This window comes from Anopheles cruzii, chromosome 3 (genome assembly GCF_943734635.1).
Source record: "Anopheles cruzii chromosome 3, idAnoCruzAS_RS32_06, whole genome shotgun sequence".
NCBI lineage: Eukaryota > Metazoa > Arthropoda > Insecta > Diptera > Culicidae > Anopheles > Anopheles cruzii.
The window spans coordinates 16,345,745-16,357,815 of NC_069145.1; the positions used below are offsets into that span (position 1 = coordinate 16,345,745).

The 12,071-nt window shown below is 50.3% G+C and overlaps 3 protein-coding genes across 3 annotated transcripts; 2 read left to right on the plus strand and 1 right to left on the minus strand.

The window, feature by feature from the left end:
* The first annotated feature begins 490 nt into the window (after positions 1 to 490).
* LOC128269938 (terminal uridylyltransferase Tailor-like) lies at positions 491 to 2,109 on the plus strand. The gene is made up of 3 exons (XM_053007342.1): positions 491 to 1,049; positions 1,110 to 1,268; positions 1,361 to 2,109. Exons 1-3 carry the CDS (start codon positions 491 to 493, stop codon positions 1,783 to 1,785), a joined length of 1,143 nt encoding a protein of 380 aa, XP_052863302.1. The 3' UTR covers positions 1,786 to 2,109.
* On the minus strand, positions 2,083 to 2,748 carry LOC128272567 (39S ribosomal protein L51, mitochondrial). The gene is made up of 2 exons (XM_053010394.1): positions 2,526 to 2,748; positions 2,083 to 2,448 (listed from the first exon to the last, which is right to left on the minus strand). Exons 1-2 carry the CDS (start codon positions 2,726 to 2,728, stop codon positions 2,160 to 2,162), a joined length of 492 nt encoding a protein of 163 aa, XP_052866354.1. The 5' UTR covers positions 2,729 to 2,748; the 3' UTR covers positions 2,083 to 2,159.
* Positions 2,749 to 3,170: 422 nt separating this feature from the next.
* Positions 3,171 to 10,364, plus strand: LOC128271334 (importin-5). Its single transcript, XM_053008805.1, has 5 exons — positions 3,171 to 3,594; positions 4,510 to 7,099; positions 7,309 to 7,433; positions 8,058 to 8,245; positions 8,468 to 10,364. Exons 1-5 carry the CDS (start codon positions 3,511 to 3,513, stop codon positions 8,793 to 8,795), a joined length of 3,315 nt encoding a protein of 1,104 aa, XP_052864765.1. The 5' UTR covers positions 3,171 to 3,510; the 3' UTR covers positions 8,796 to 10,364.
* The last annotated feature ends 1,707 nt before the right edge of the window (positions 10,365 to 12,071 follow it).

Here is a 12,071-nt window from a genome sequence, read left to right on the forward strand (position 1 = left end):
AGTTTACGATTCTTTGTGCTCTGCTCGCACACTGCTGCAGATTGTTTGGTGATTGTTTTGTGTTGTCTCGACAAAATGGTAAGATGCTAAAGATGACGATACTCGATGTAGACATTCTTACATTCTCCGTCCTCTATTGCAGGTTGACAAAACCATATCTACCAATTTACTTCTCGAAGCGCTGATCCAGAATATAGAGTCGTACGACTCGGGCCACAAATGTGCTGACAATTTCACGTTGTCGCAGTTTTTAAAACTTGTGGACATCATAGACTCCTTCATCTCCGGCGCTACCGTTGAACCGGATGAGGAGGAAAAGGAAGCGCTGGTCAAGCACTGCTACCTTCGGACCGACGTGATTGTGTGCCGCCATTGCAATGAAGCGCTCAACAGTCGCCAAGACGCGCACTCCCATTGGCGGACGCATGAAACCAAAACATCATCATCGTCAGAAATAGATACGGAAGCAGAAGCACCGAAAGACCCTCCAATGAAACTGCCGCCAGAAAGGCCGTCTGCAGTGGGGCCAAAATATTTGGAACAGAATTGCATTCCTAAAAACATGGAATATCTTTCGAAAAAGGTGAAAACATTTTTGAGTAAGGATGCGAACGAAGTGGCGAGAAAACTCCACTTCGAGAGCTATTACATCCAGCAAGACCAGAGAAACGTAATGGTTATGATGGACCTAACGCGCGCGCTGCAACCGTACTTTCCGCTCACGAAATGCTACCTTTTCGGTTCGCGGACCTTCGGTACGGCCAGCTTTGAGAGCGACATTGACATTTTTACCGATCTGGAAAATAACTACTGCGGAAGGAAGGGAAATACTGCTAAACTTGATCCTCGGAAATCGGTTCAGTTGATTGCCGCACTTCTGGAGCGAAATCCATTATGGCGGATTCTGTGTGTAACAACCTCAGCGCGCATTCCGCTGTTGCAAGTGATTCATAAGTCGTGTAATCTAAAATGTGACATTTCGTTCACAAGTGGCCTGGCACATTGCAATTCCTCACTGCTAAATTACCTGTTCGATTTGCAGCCCAATTGTGAGTGTGGGCATTGCGGAACTTGAAGTTAAATTACGCTAAAATTGCTATCATTTGCAGGTCGGGCTCTGGTGTGCTACATTAAAAATTGGAACAGCGACTCGAGCCTCACAGGGTATGCCATCGCGCTGATGGCTGTGTTCTTCTTTCAATGTTACAACCTATTGCCCTCTGTTCATCGTTTGCAAAATGATTTGCGCGCAGCAAGAAACATTGATGGTAAGAACCTAGCTTCTCTAGAACTGCAGCGACAGTGTTGGCTTCATCGCTTCTTTTCGTTTGCTTTTCGATGACTCATACTTCATGCACAGACTGGAATGCTGGATTTACCACGCACACATTAACGCAGCTGGGAATACCGCCGTGCACCGTGCCGATCAGCACATTAACGAAACAGTTTTTTGCCTTCTACGGTGACCAGGGCCCAAACTTCTCGCTGGAAACGGACGTTGTCTGTCCATTTCTGGGGCGTTGCGGCATAAAGAAAAGCATGTTCCACGCCACGGATGCATCAGAAATACCCAAAGAAATGCATCGCCTGCGTTCTTACACGTGCGAACATAAAAATGACCCCAACCGGCTAAATTTGTTCGCGTACGACCGACCGTTCGTTATCCAGGATCCATTCGAGCTGTGCCATAATGTAGCGAAAGGTCTGAACGAGTGCCAAGCTGCAAAATATCTGCGAAAGTTTCACCAGTGCAGTATTTTCCAACCTTCGTTGAACGACCTGTAGGTATCTTGCCTTGATTGGGCTCCTTCTGATCCCATGACAAAAAATAGGGTCTGCACATGCGGCGCAGACCTCTCTATCGGAGCGTCTTCCAATCTTTACCAAAAACTTGTGTACATTTTCGACACAATTTTACTGTGCGTGAATTAGAAACGAGTTAAGTTAAAATACGAATATTTTATCAATTATTAGACGTATGAGACACTTTTGCCTCGATTGTTTCATGTTGAAAGTGATGTCGAGTGCAGCCTTTTTAATTTTACTTTACATAAAAATAGTGATAACACGCTAAGATTTGCACAAATAAAACTCGAATGTGGCCAAAGCCACAAACACAATTTATTCATTATTCACTACGGAGCATCAGAAACCACTGGTTAAACATTCGAAAACCCGGTCTTGGTTTTGCGATTCAGAAAACGGTACAGATAGGAAATGCGTTTCTCCATGTCGCGCCACTTTGTCGGCCGGGCGTTAGGGTAGATGGTGCGACTCAGCATTTTGCGCTTTCGCAACAGCACTTGGTACTCGTTGCCCGAAATACCGCGCAGCCAGGATGGTACGGAGTAGAGGACACGGGTGGGATGTAACCGATCGTTCCCGAGGATGTCGATGTAGTCGTTCTGGCCGAACAACGCTCGCTTCTCGCACCAGGCATTCTTGGGTCTACAAATAAAAAGAGGGAATTAGTAGAACGGGGGAAAAGTATCGCGCACTCATTATCTAATACGTCCGGCACATACTTGTAGTCAGGCATCGGAAGCTTCTGTCCATTGTCCAGGTGGGGCAGAAGGCCTCGTTGAAGAATGTTATCCTCGTATCCGTAACGTCGCACCAACGGCCCTCGGGCCACCTTATCAGCATGGTATCTGAAGCGCACGGTCGTCAGCTGTGGTTTCCAGAGAACTCGTCCAATGGACATAATTATATTTGCGGCGAAGGACATTCTAATGTTTTGATCACCGGCCAGAAGAGCAAAACAAAACGGCAGACTGTCGATGTCAAAGAAGGACCAAGATTGCTGCATAACTTTTTTCGGCGGCTATGCTTTGCGTGAAACGTCAGTTAATAATGCTCTTTTACCCCATTTAACGTAGAGTTTGAAAAAATCAACGTATAGCGTATGAATGAATATTTGTACAATAATATTGACAACCTTAAATGGTGTTTCAGTGCTGAAGCGCTTGCAAAAACTGCGGTCAGGGTGTGCCCGTTGTAGCAACCTTGAACATTTGCCCACTGCTGGCAACATAACGACACGAAACAGCCGCCGTCGGCCGCTGCCAGCAAAGTGCGCGTTTCTTCTTCCTGACAACGGGCGGCCGAGCGCGCTCTTTCGCAGCTGTCTCGCTCTCGTTTTCGCACGTTTCTTCCCATCGAGAGGGTAATGGTCAAAAATTGCCGATTCCACGGATACCGGAGCACACCTTCGCCGTGACGACGTGCATTCCTAAACCCGTTCCCAGCGGTCCGTAAGTGACCGACAGTGAGCGAAACCAGCATTCCGCGATCGCGTGGCCGTCGGAAAAGGGCAGGTGCGTGTGTAGGTTCGAGCGCGAACCACAAGCCACCAAACACACCGTCGAAGGATAGTCGAGAACCGTGGCGTAAGGAGTCGAAGCAGGAAGAAGCAGAAGCAGTGGCAGCCGCGGCAAGACACGCACGCTACACGTTCGTTTGCAGCCGTGCCGAAAAGGTTCCAGTCGTAGCAGTAGTAAATGCGAAGCAATGGCTGCTCCTGATCAGGTCAACTTTCAGCAGCTCATGAGCTCGCTGCTGTCGACGGATAATGACATCCGCTCGAAAGCAGAGGTACGTAAGCAACGTCCAAACGGCGTGTGGCCAAGGTCGGCGGCCCCTTTCGGCAGGACTGCTGCTCGGCTGTCGGCAGTCGATGATGATAATGTGGTGTGGTGTGTGTTGTCATGTGCGAAGTGTTTCCGGTTTCCGCCCGACCGGCGACCGATGGCGCAAGAGTTGTGAATCATCTCCGAAACGTTTTCCTCATTCGCTGAGCAAAACGTGAATCGCGAGCAGAATCTCTAATTCCGGCCGAAAAACGTGTTTCATGTGATCCGTTCCCGTCCTGTCAATCGATCCTGAGGTGTGTTAGTGTGGCGGATGAATTGCGTAGCGAAAACGGGGAAACCCTGTCATCGGATGTGTTGTGGCCTGTTCATCTCCCTTTTTCTGCCCCGTTGGCCCCACCAGGGCATGGCCATCCGCTGGAATAACACGCACCGGCAACAGATCGGCGAGGCAATTCTTTGTCGTCCATTTACGAAACATGTGCTTACTGCGATTGCATTCGCCGCACAGTTTCACGGATGAGTTATGTGTGTTTGTGTGCCCGCGCCAGCCCCTGTTTGACATGCACTAGCGCCATTGTGAACGTTCTGTTGCCCGTAAAGCACACAATCCGGTCGAAACCGGTGACAATGGAGCGTTTTATTGATTTTTTGGGATTCACCAGTTCGCATACCAAATGATTCATACTTCGCCGTGACCCGCCAATGCACCAATGTCACCATCGCGCTCGCTCGGATTGCCACAGCCGTCGCCGGCTACAGTGCCGTATCGGCATAGGGTTGCTTCGATGTTGATATCGATCCTCTCTTCCTTGTTTGTTCATCTGTTATCTTTTTCATTGCATGCGCACCGCACCTCACGTCAACAACGATGATGATGGCGGGGTGACACCGATGTTCGTGGTTCCTGCCACTCCAGGAGGTTTACAATGCATTGCCATGCGAAGCGAAAGTACCACATCTGCTCGGTACGATCCAAAATCCGCAGATGACGGAGGAAGCGAGAATGCTGTCGGCAGTGCTGCTGCGGCGTCTGGTGTCGGCCGAGTTCCAGGAGTTCTACGAACCGCTCCCACCGGAGGCGAAGGATCAGCTGAAGCAACAGATCCTGCTGACACTGCAGCAGAACGAGGTCGGTAGTATGCGGCGCAAGATCTGCGAGATGGTGGCCGAGGTGGCCCGCTGCATGATCGACGCCGACGGCAACAACGAGTGGCCCGAGTTTCTGCAGTTCCTATTCCACTGCGCGAGTGCACCGTCGGTTCAGCTGCAGGAATCGGCCCTGCGCATCTTCGCCTCGGTGCCGGGCATCTTTGGCAATCAACAGGCGCAACATCTGCCGCTGATCAAACAGATGCTGTGCAAGTACCTTGACCCGTCCTCCGACCAGGAGGTGCGCTTTCAGGCGGTCCGAGCGTACGGGGCGTTCATACTGCTGCACGACAAGGAGGAAAACGTGAAGCGCCAGTTTGCCGATCTGCTGCCGCGCGTCATCCACATCACGGCCGAGAGCGTCGAGCAGGACGATCCGCAGAACCTGATGCAGCTGCTGATCGACATGGCCGAGGGTGTGCCGTACTTCTTCCGGCCGCAGCTCGAGCAGATCTTTGAGCTGTGCCTGAAAATCTTCAGCACGGTCGACATGGAAGACAACCTGCGGCACCTCGCGCTCGAGATGATGGTCTCGTTGGCCGAGAACGCACCGCCCATGGTGCGGAAGCGAGCGGAAAAGTACATCGCGGTGCTCGTGCCGCTCGTGCTGCAGATGATGACCGATCTGGAGGACAACGAAGAGTGGTCAGTGTCGGACAAGATCGCCGAGGACGACACGGGTGATAACAATATAATCGCCGAATCGGCGCTCGATCGGTTGGCATGCGGGCTCGGCGGCAAAATGGTTCTGCCGTACATCGCCAACAACATTTCCGGCATGCTGACCAGCCCCGACTGGAAGCAGCGCCACGCCGCCCTGATGGCCATCTCGGCGGCCGGCGAAGGCTGCCAGAAACAGATGGAGGCGATGCTCGAAAGCATCATGCAGAACGTGCTCAAGTATCTGATGGACCCGCACCCGCGGGTGCGGTACGCGGCCTGTAATGCGATCGGCCAGATGGCGACCGATTTTGCGCCGATCTTCGAGAAAAAATTCCACGAACAGGTTATCCCGGGGCTGCTGAACCTGCTGGACGATGTGGACAATCCGCGCGTCCAAGCGCACGCCGGAGCGGCGCTGGTAAACTTCAGCGAGGACTGCCCGAGAAACATTCTTACCCGCTACCTGGACGCCATCATGGCGAAGCTGGTCCAAATCCTAACGTCCAAGTTCGAGGAGCTGGTCAAGAAGGGCACCAAGCTGGTGCTGGAACAGGTGGTGACGACGATCGCGTCGGTCGCCGACACGACGGAGAAGGACTTTGTCGTGTACTACGACCGACTGATGCCGTCGCTGAAGTACATCATCAAGGAGGGCAACCGAGACGACCTGAGGCTGCTGCGCGGCAAAACGATCGAGTGCGTCAGCCTGATCGGGCTGGCCGTCGGGGCGGAAAAGTTCATGTCGGACGCATCGGACGTGATGGACATGCTGCTAAAGACACACACCGAGGGCGATCTGCCGGACGATGACCCGCAGACGTCGTACCTGATCTCGGCCTGGGCGCGCATCTGCAAGATTCTGGGCAAGCAGTTCGAGCAGTTCCTGCCCCTGGTGATGGGCCCGGTCATGCGTACTGCGTCGATGAAACCGGAAGTGGCCATGCTGGACAACGATGAGATGCAGGGCGTCGAAAATGACAGTGACTGGCAGTTTGTGAACCTGGGCGAGCAGCAAAACTTTGTCATCCGTACGGCGGGCCTGGAAGATAAGGCGTCGGCCTGCGAGATGCTCGTTTGCTACGCGCGTGAACTGAAGGACGGATTCGCGAACTACGCCGAGGAGGTCGTCCGGTTGATGGTGCCGATGCTGAAGTTCTACTTCCACGACGGTGTACGGACGGCGGCGGCCGAATCGTTACCCTATCTGCTGGACTGTGCGAAAATCAAGGGACCGAAGTATCTGGAGGGCATGTGGTTGTACATCTGCCCGGAGCTGCTGAAGGCGATCGACTCCGAGCCCGAACCGGACGTGCTGGCCGAGCTGCTCCACTCGCTAGGACGCTGCATCGAAACCCTAGGTGCCGCTTGTCTGTCGAACGAGGCGATGGAAGAGGTCCTGAAGCTGGTAGACAAGTTTATGACACAACACTTCGAGAAGGAGGAAAAGCGGGCCCAAGCACGCAAGGAGGAGGACTACGACGATGGAGTGGAGGAACGGCTGGCCGAAGAGGACGATGCCGACGTGTATCTGCTGTCGCGCATCACCGACATCATCCACGCACTGTTTGTCACCTACAAGGATGCGTTCCTGCCGTCCTTCCAGCGATTGGTGGCACATTTCGTGAAGCTGCTGAACCCCGCCAGCCCGTGGGCCGACCGGCAGTGGGGATTGTGCATATTCGACGACCTGATCGGTAAGTGGGCTTGATTCGGTGCGATAATTTTTTTCCTTCTGTTAACTTCGTGATGATCGGATGAAAGTGTCTGATAACTGTATGATTATCCTTTATTTTACCAATGGCTTAACCTTTTCTGAACGACTTCCGGACTTTCCAAAGAAGCGGAAACTGTTTTGTCACGTTGCTTTCATGCTACTTTTCGTTTTATTTTTTACACCAAACAGAATTCACCGGACCTATGTGTGCTCAGTATCAGGCTTACTTCTTGCAGCCGATGCTGGAGTACGTCAAAGACGAACAGCCGGAAGTGCGACAAGCGGCCGTGTACGGATTCGGTGTGCTGGGACTGGTAAGTGCTGCGAATGGCGTACAGGTTTGGCAAGCACCAGCCATGGATCTGTTTTCCTCCGATCGTATCCGATCGTGTGAGAGTTGATCTTGCCCAGGGAAGAAGGGGATTGATGTCCACTTAAGAAAATGCGTAAATTTTGCGGCATTTCTGTTTGTTTTTCAAGTGATCACCAAATTGATACTAAATTGAAGGGGTAATCATTAGTTGCTTTAAGCTGCGACGGCTTCCCATGGCACAGAAGCTTGCGCTGGGCAATCAACCCACGACCGAACGGTCAGAAGCTAAAGCCCAGCCATGCGTAGGATTTTTTCGGTCACTTGACTTTTGGAAGACTAGCGCACCCAAACGCGAGAAGTAGAAACCGTCCCGTGCGCGCAATGGAAGCGTTAAGGATGATAGATGAAAGAAAACGATTCACTTTATATCGTTCCATGGTTCGTTGATTTCAAACATTTGAAGCGTGCCAACAAGCCACAGCGAACTCCGTTACTGCAGCGAAGGTTTCTAATGTGTTACCTCGCTTGCAATCATTACCGTTCATTTTCGGTTAAAGTTGTCCGTAAGGAGAAAAGCGGACACTGTAACTTATTCTCTCTTTCGTTCCCGATCGCCTCCCCACAGTACGGCGGGGAACACTTTTCCGTCACCTGCGCCCAGGCCATCCCGGTGCTGATGGAAATCATCATGGCACCCGATAGCCGCGAGCCGGAGAACGTTAACCCCACGGAAAATGCTATTTCGGCCATCACGAAGATTCTGAAGTACAACAACAAGGCAATTACGAATCCGGACGAAATCATCGCACTCTGGTAAGTCGCTCAGCTGGCGCATTTGGGTCAGAATTGTGGAATGTTTTTACATGATGAGAAAGGGTAACAAATAACGTCTTACCGGTTCATCCGGCTGGGGATTGACATTCCTTAACATGGCTTAACCTTTTCTGAACTTTGTCACTTCCTTACGTGGTGGCCCCCATAAGGATCGGAGATCGCGCGCTGCTATTCTAATTGTGTCCACTCTTTTCCGCGCAGGTTCTCCTGGCTACCCGTTGGTGAGGACGAAGACGAGGCCGTCTACGTGTACGGTTACCTGTGCGATCTGATTCAGGCCAACCATCCGGTGGTGCTCGGGGAGAACAATGCGAACCTGCCGCGCATCGTGTCGATAATTGCGTCGTGTTTCTACCGCGAGGCAGTAACCGTCCCGCATCCGGAAGCGCAACGGATGCTGTCGATAGTGAAGCAGATCGAAGCGAACCCGGACCTGTTCCAGGCTTGCATCAACCAACTAACGGCGGAACAGAAAGCGGCGCTCGAAGGCGCGTACCGAGCGGCGGCGGCCGCGGTTACGACGCAGTAATGAACAGCGATCGAGAAGCGGCAGAGAAAGAGAGAAAGAAAGAAAGAAAGAGAGAGAGCGGATGAACATCCCGTAGAGGACGTCTTCCGATGCTTGCAATGTTAAGGCCCCCCAATGTCACTTTTGCTTTCCTTCATCTCAAAATCATCACACCACCGCGCGCGCAAGGATGGCACCGCATTAGTTCTGCCAGGGTACACACCACTGTCCTACCTCTTCTTCTTCCTCCTCTTCTGCATGGCACTGCTTATTGAGCGAACGGTTACAAAAACGGACGGGAATGAATGGGATCCGGTACGCAAGGATGTAGACGATGGACGCGTGCGACGAGAGTGCAAGATGTAAAGCTGAACGTGGACCACGAGACGAAAAGGACACAAGAGGACGACAGTAAGGACGATGATGGTGTTGACGGGTTTAAACTGTCCACTTTTTAATGCCCGTCGGTTGCGTTTCAATGCCGTGTCTGATCACCAACGATCCCCAGTTGGTGCTTATGGTTTTATTGAGGTTTCCATTTTTCGTTTCAAACATCTTCATGAAACACTCATGAGTTTGGCCAAAAATCAGCAGCGCAGGCACTGGAAATGTTTGCACTACTAGTTGCTTTGCTTCGGTTCTCTCTTACGTGTTTTATTTGTTTGTTTTCGTACCATTTGTGGTATTACAGAGCTTTGCCGAAGACACCCCGTTCCGCTTGATCGAGCTCGAGATGATCCTTATTATGCTCGTCTATTGTTTCATCACGAGTGCTAGTTTCTTGAGCAAATTGTATCGTATGAACACGGAAAAGGACATGGGATATTGTTTGATTTTAGCGGAAGTAAATAATATTATTGTAAATAGAGGGAGGAAGAACAGTAGCGCAGCTCGAATGTGTTTCCATTTCGTGTTTCACCTCCCCCGACCTTCACCCACAACAACCCTTCCCGGGTGCTGCCTTGTGTTAGTTATGACATTCGTTAGGATGTGCGGATGAGCTTTGTGTTTGTGAAGAAAAAAATATTTATGTGGTAAAACGGTGGAAGAAAGACTAGTTACGGAAAATGACGCACGTGCCCTCCTGTTTGCCGCAGTGAAACGGCCGGCTCGTTGCAACCGTGAAATCCTTTTCGATGCGTTGGAAAAGGTGATGAGCAAGTCATAGTTCGAGTTTTCAGTTCATACGAACGAACATTGTGACGAACGTGTGTGGGTTGCTGGTTCTTTACTTGGCCATAGACACAATTTCTCGACGGACCGATTCGGTCCGATGCGGCACGATCACGTGCACGTTTGAATCAGAACCCATTCTTATGCGCAACAACAGTTGAAAGCTCCGGCGTTACTTTGAAACGCTTCACTTCACGACACACGTTAACACACGCCAAACAATATAGTTGAGCTATAGCTTACAAGTGAGATCGAATGTGAGGTCGAGTCGAGACGAAAATACCTACTGCACGGGTTGCAAATGTTTCTGGCACAATCAGGAATGACGTGACGGTAGGAGAGTAAACTATTGAATAGTGCATTAAATTCTATTCACATATTACTATCGGCAGTAATCCAAAATATATTCAGTACTCGATGAAACGCACGTGCTACAGTTATTCGTTGTCCGAAATGCGAAAATCATTCAGTGGCCGACGTTGTGCGACTACTGGAAAAAGCCAATTCATTTGAATATTTTGTCATATGTTACTCCCAAGCACTCGATGCCGAAAATCGTTACTTTCAGCGGCTATTATTTTAGTTGAACTAATCTTTACGGAGAGGAGATTCGCGCCAGGGTGTTAGCAGCCAACAGGTCATACTACAGTCTGAGGAAACTATTTCGCTCACATCTCGTGTCGCGACGGTCGAAGCTGGGATTATACAGAACCTTCATAATCCCAGTACTCACATACGCATCTGAGACATGCCCCCCGATTACGGTTTTCAAGTACTTGAGTTGTCAATCTCAAATGGCAATCTCAAGTGTCGGCATTACGGTTTTCAATTAGAGAAGCTCCGAGTGCTAAATGTGCTAAAATGTGCTAAAAAGCTTAAATGTGAAAGCTTGTCAAGCTCTTTGAGTACGAACTGTCATTTCTGGTGCATTTTTGTAAACATTGCACACACAGATACACATACACAGGTAGCAGTTCAGCTGTGCGTGCAATTTTTGGTATTACATTTCTGAAATTTTTAGATGTGTAAAAGGTTGTAACTCGAAATATTGTAAGCTGGCGGATCACCGAGATCACGAGTACAATTTTGCGCACGAAATAGCGAACGAAATGCGCGACGGCCTGTGTGGTTAGTTACGGGTCACACAGCGAATTCGGCTGCTAGCTGGGCCCGTTCTCCAACGCGATGAAAGTGATCGGTGATCGGCAAGCAACGTTCGGATTCGGTGCGGCTCTGTCGCCGGCCATAATAACGAGACACTTGTTGGTTCAACGTTTACGCGTTTACAATAACGCGTTCTCGGTGTACATGATTATTTGTTCTTGTTGTACACCAATGTGTGAGCTACTGAGTTCCCTATCTATCTATCTATCTATCTATTGGTGGCGCGAACGCCCGATTCGGGCTATGGCCGCTTGTATCGAGACCCTCCAGCTGTCTCGGCCTACTGCCCTGCCTCTCCAGTCTGCTACACCGAGCAGGTCCTCGCTGGCCTTACGGACGCTGTCCTCCCATCGGGCTCTTGGCCTACCGACTGGTCTCCTGCCGTGTACCGTTCCCAATAACGTTTTCTTTGGTAGCCTTGTTTCGTTCATCCGTATAATGTGGCCCGCCCATTGCAATTTTTGTTTCTTTATCATGGTGGAGACCTCTGGGTCATCGAACACTGCATAGATTTCACTATTATGCCTGATCCTCCAGTGCTCTCCATCCTTCACTGGGCCTAGTATCCTTCTGAGGATCTTTCTCTCAAAGGCATTAACTTTGTTTTCTTGGGACTGGGTTAGGACCCTGAGTTCCCTATCACTTATCCTATTTGCTGTAAAGCAGGCTCTTAGTTAGGCAGACCTACTTTGGACTAGCGACAGTGGCAGTAAAGGAACTTAAAATACTAAGATTCTTCGCAAAATTTTGCGATGTAAATTTGACAAATTGAATTTTTCATCACCAAAATACAAACTATCTTTGAAAGTATCACTATCTTTGCACGGCGCAGCATAAACAATACAAAATAATTGATAAAATCAAAGACATCCTAACAGAACGGCACTTTCCGTTACAAAAAGTTGACGGAAACTCGATTGTCAAATTCGAGTCTCCGTTTGAAAACCATAATGCCGTGAC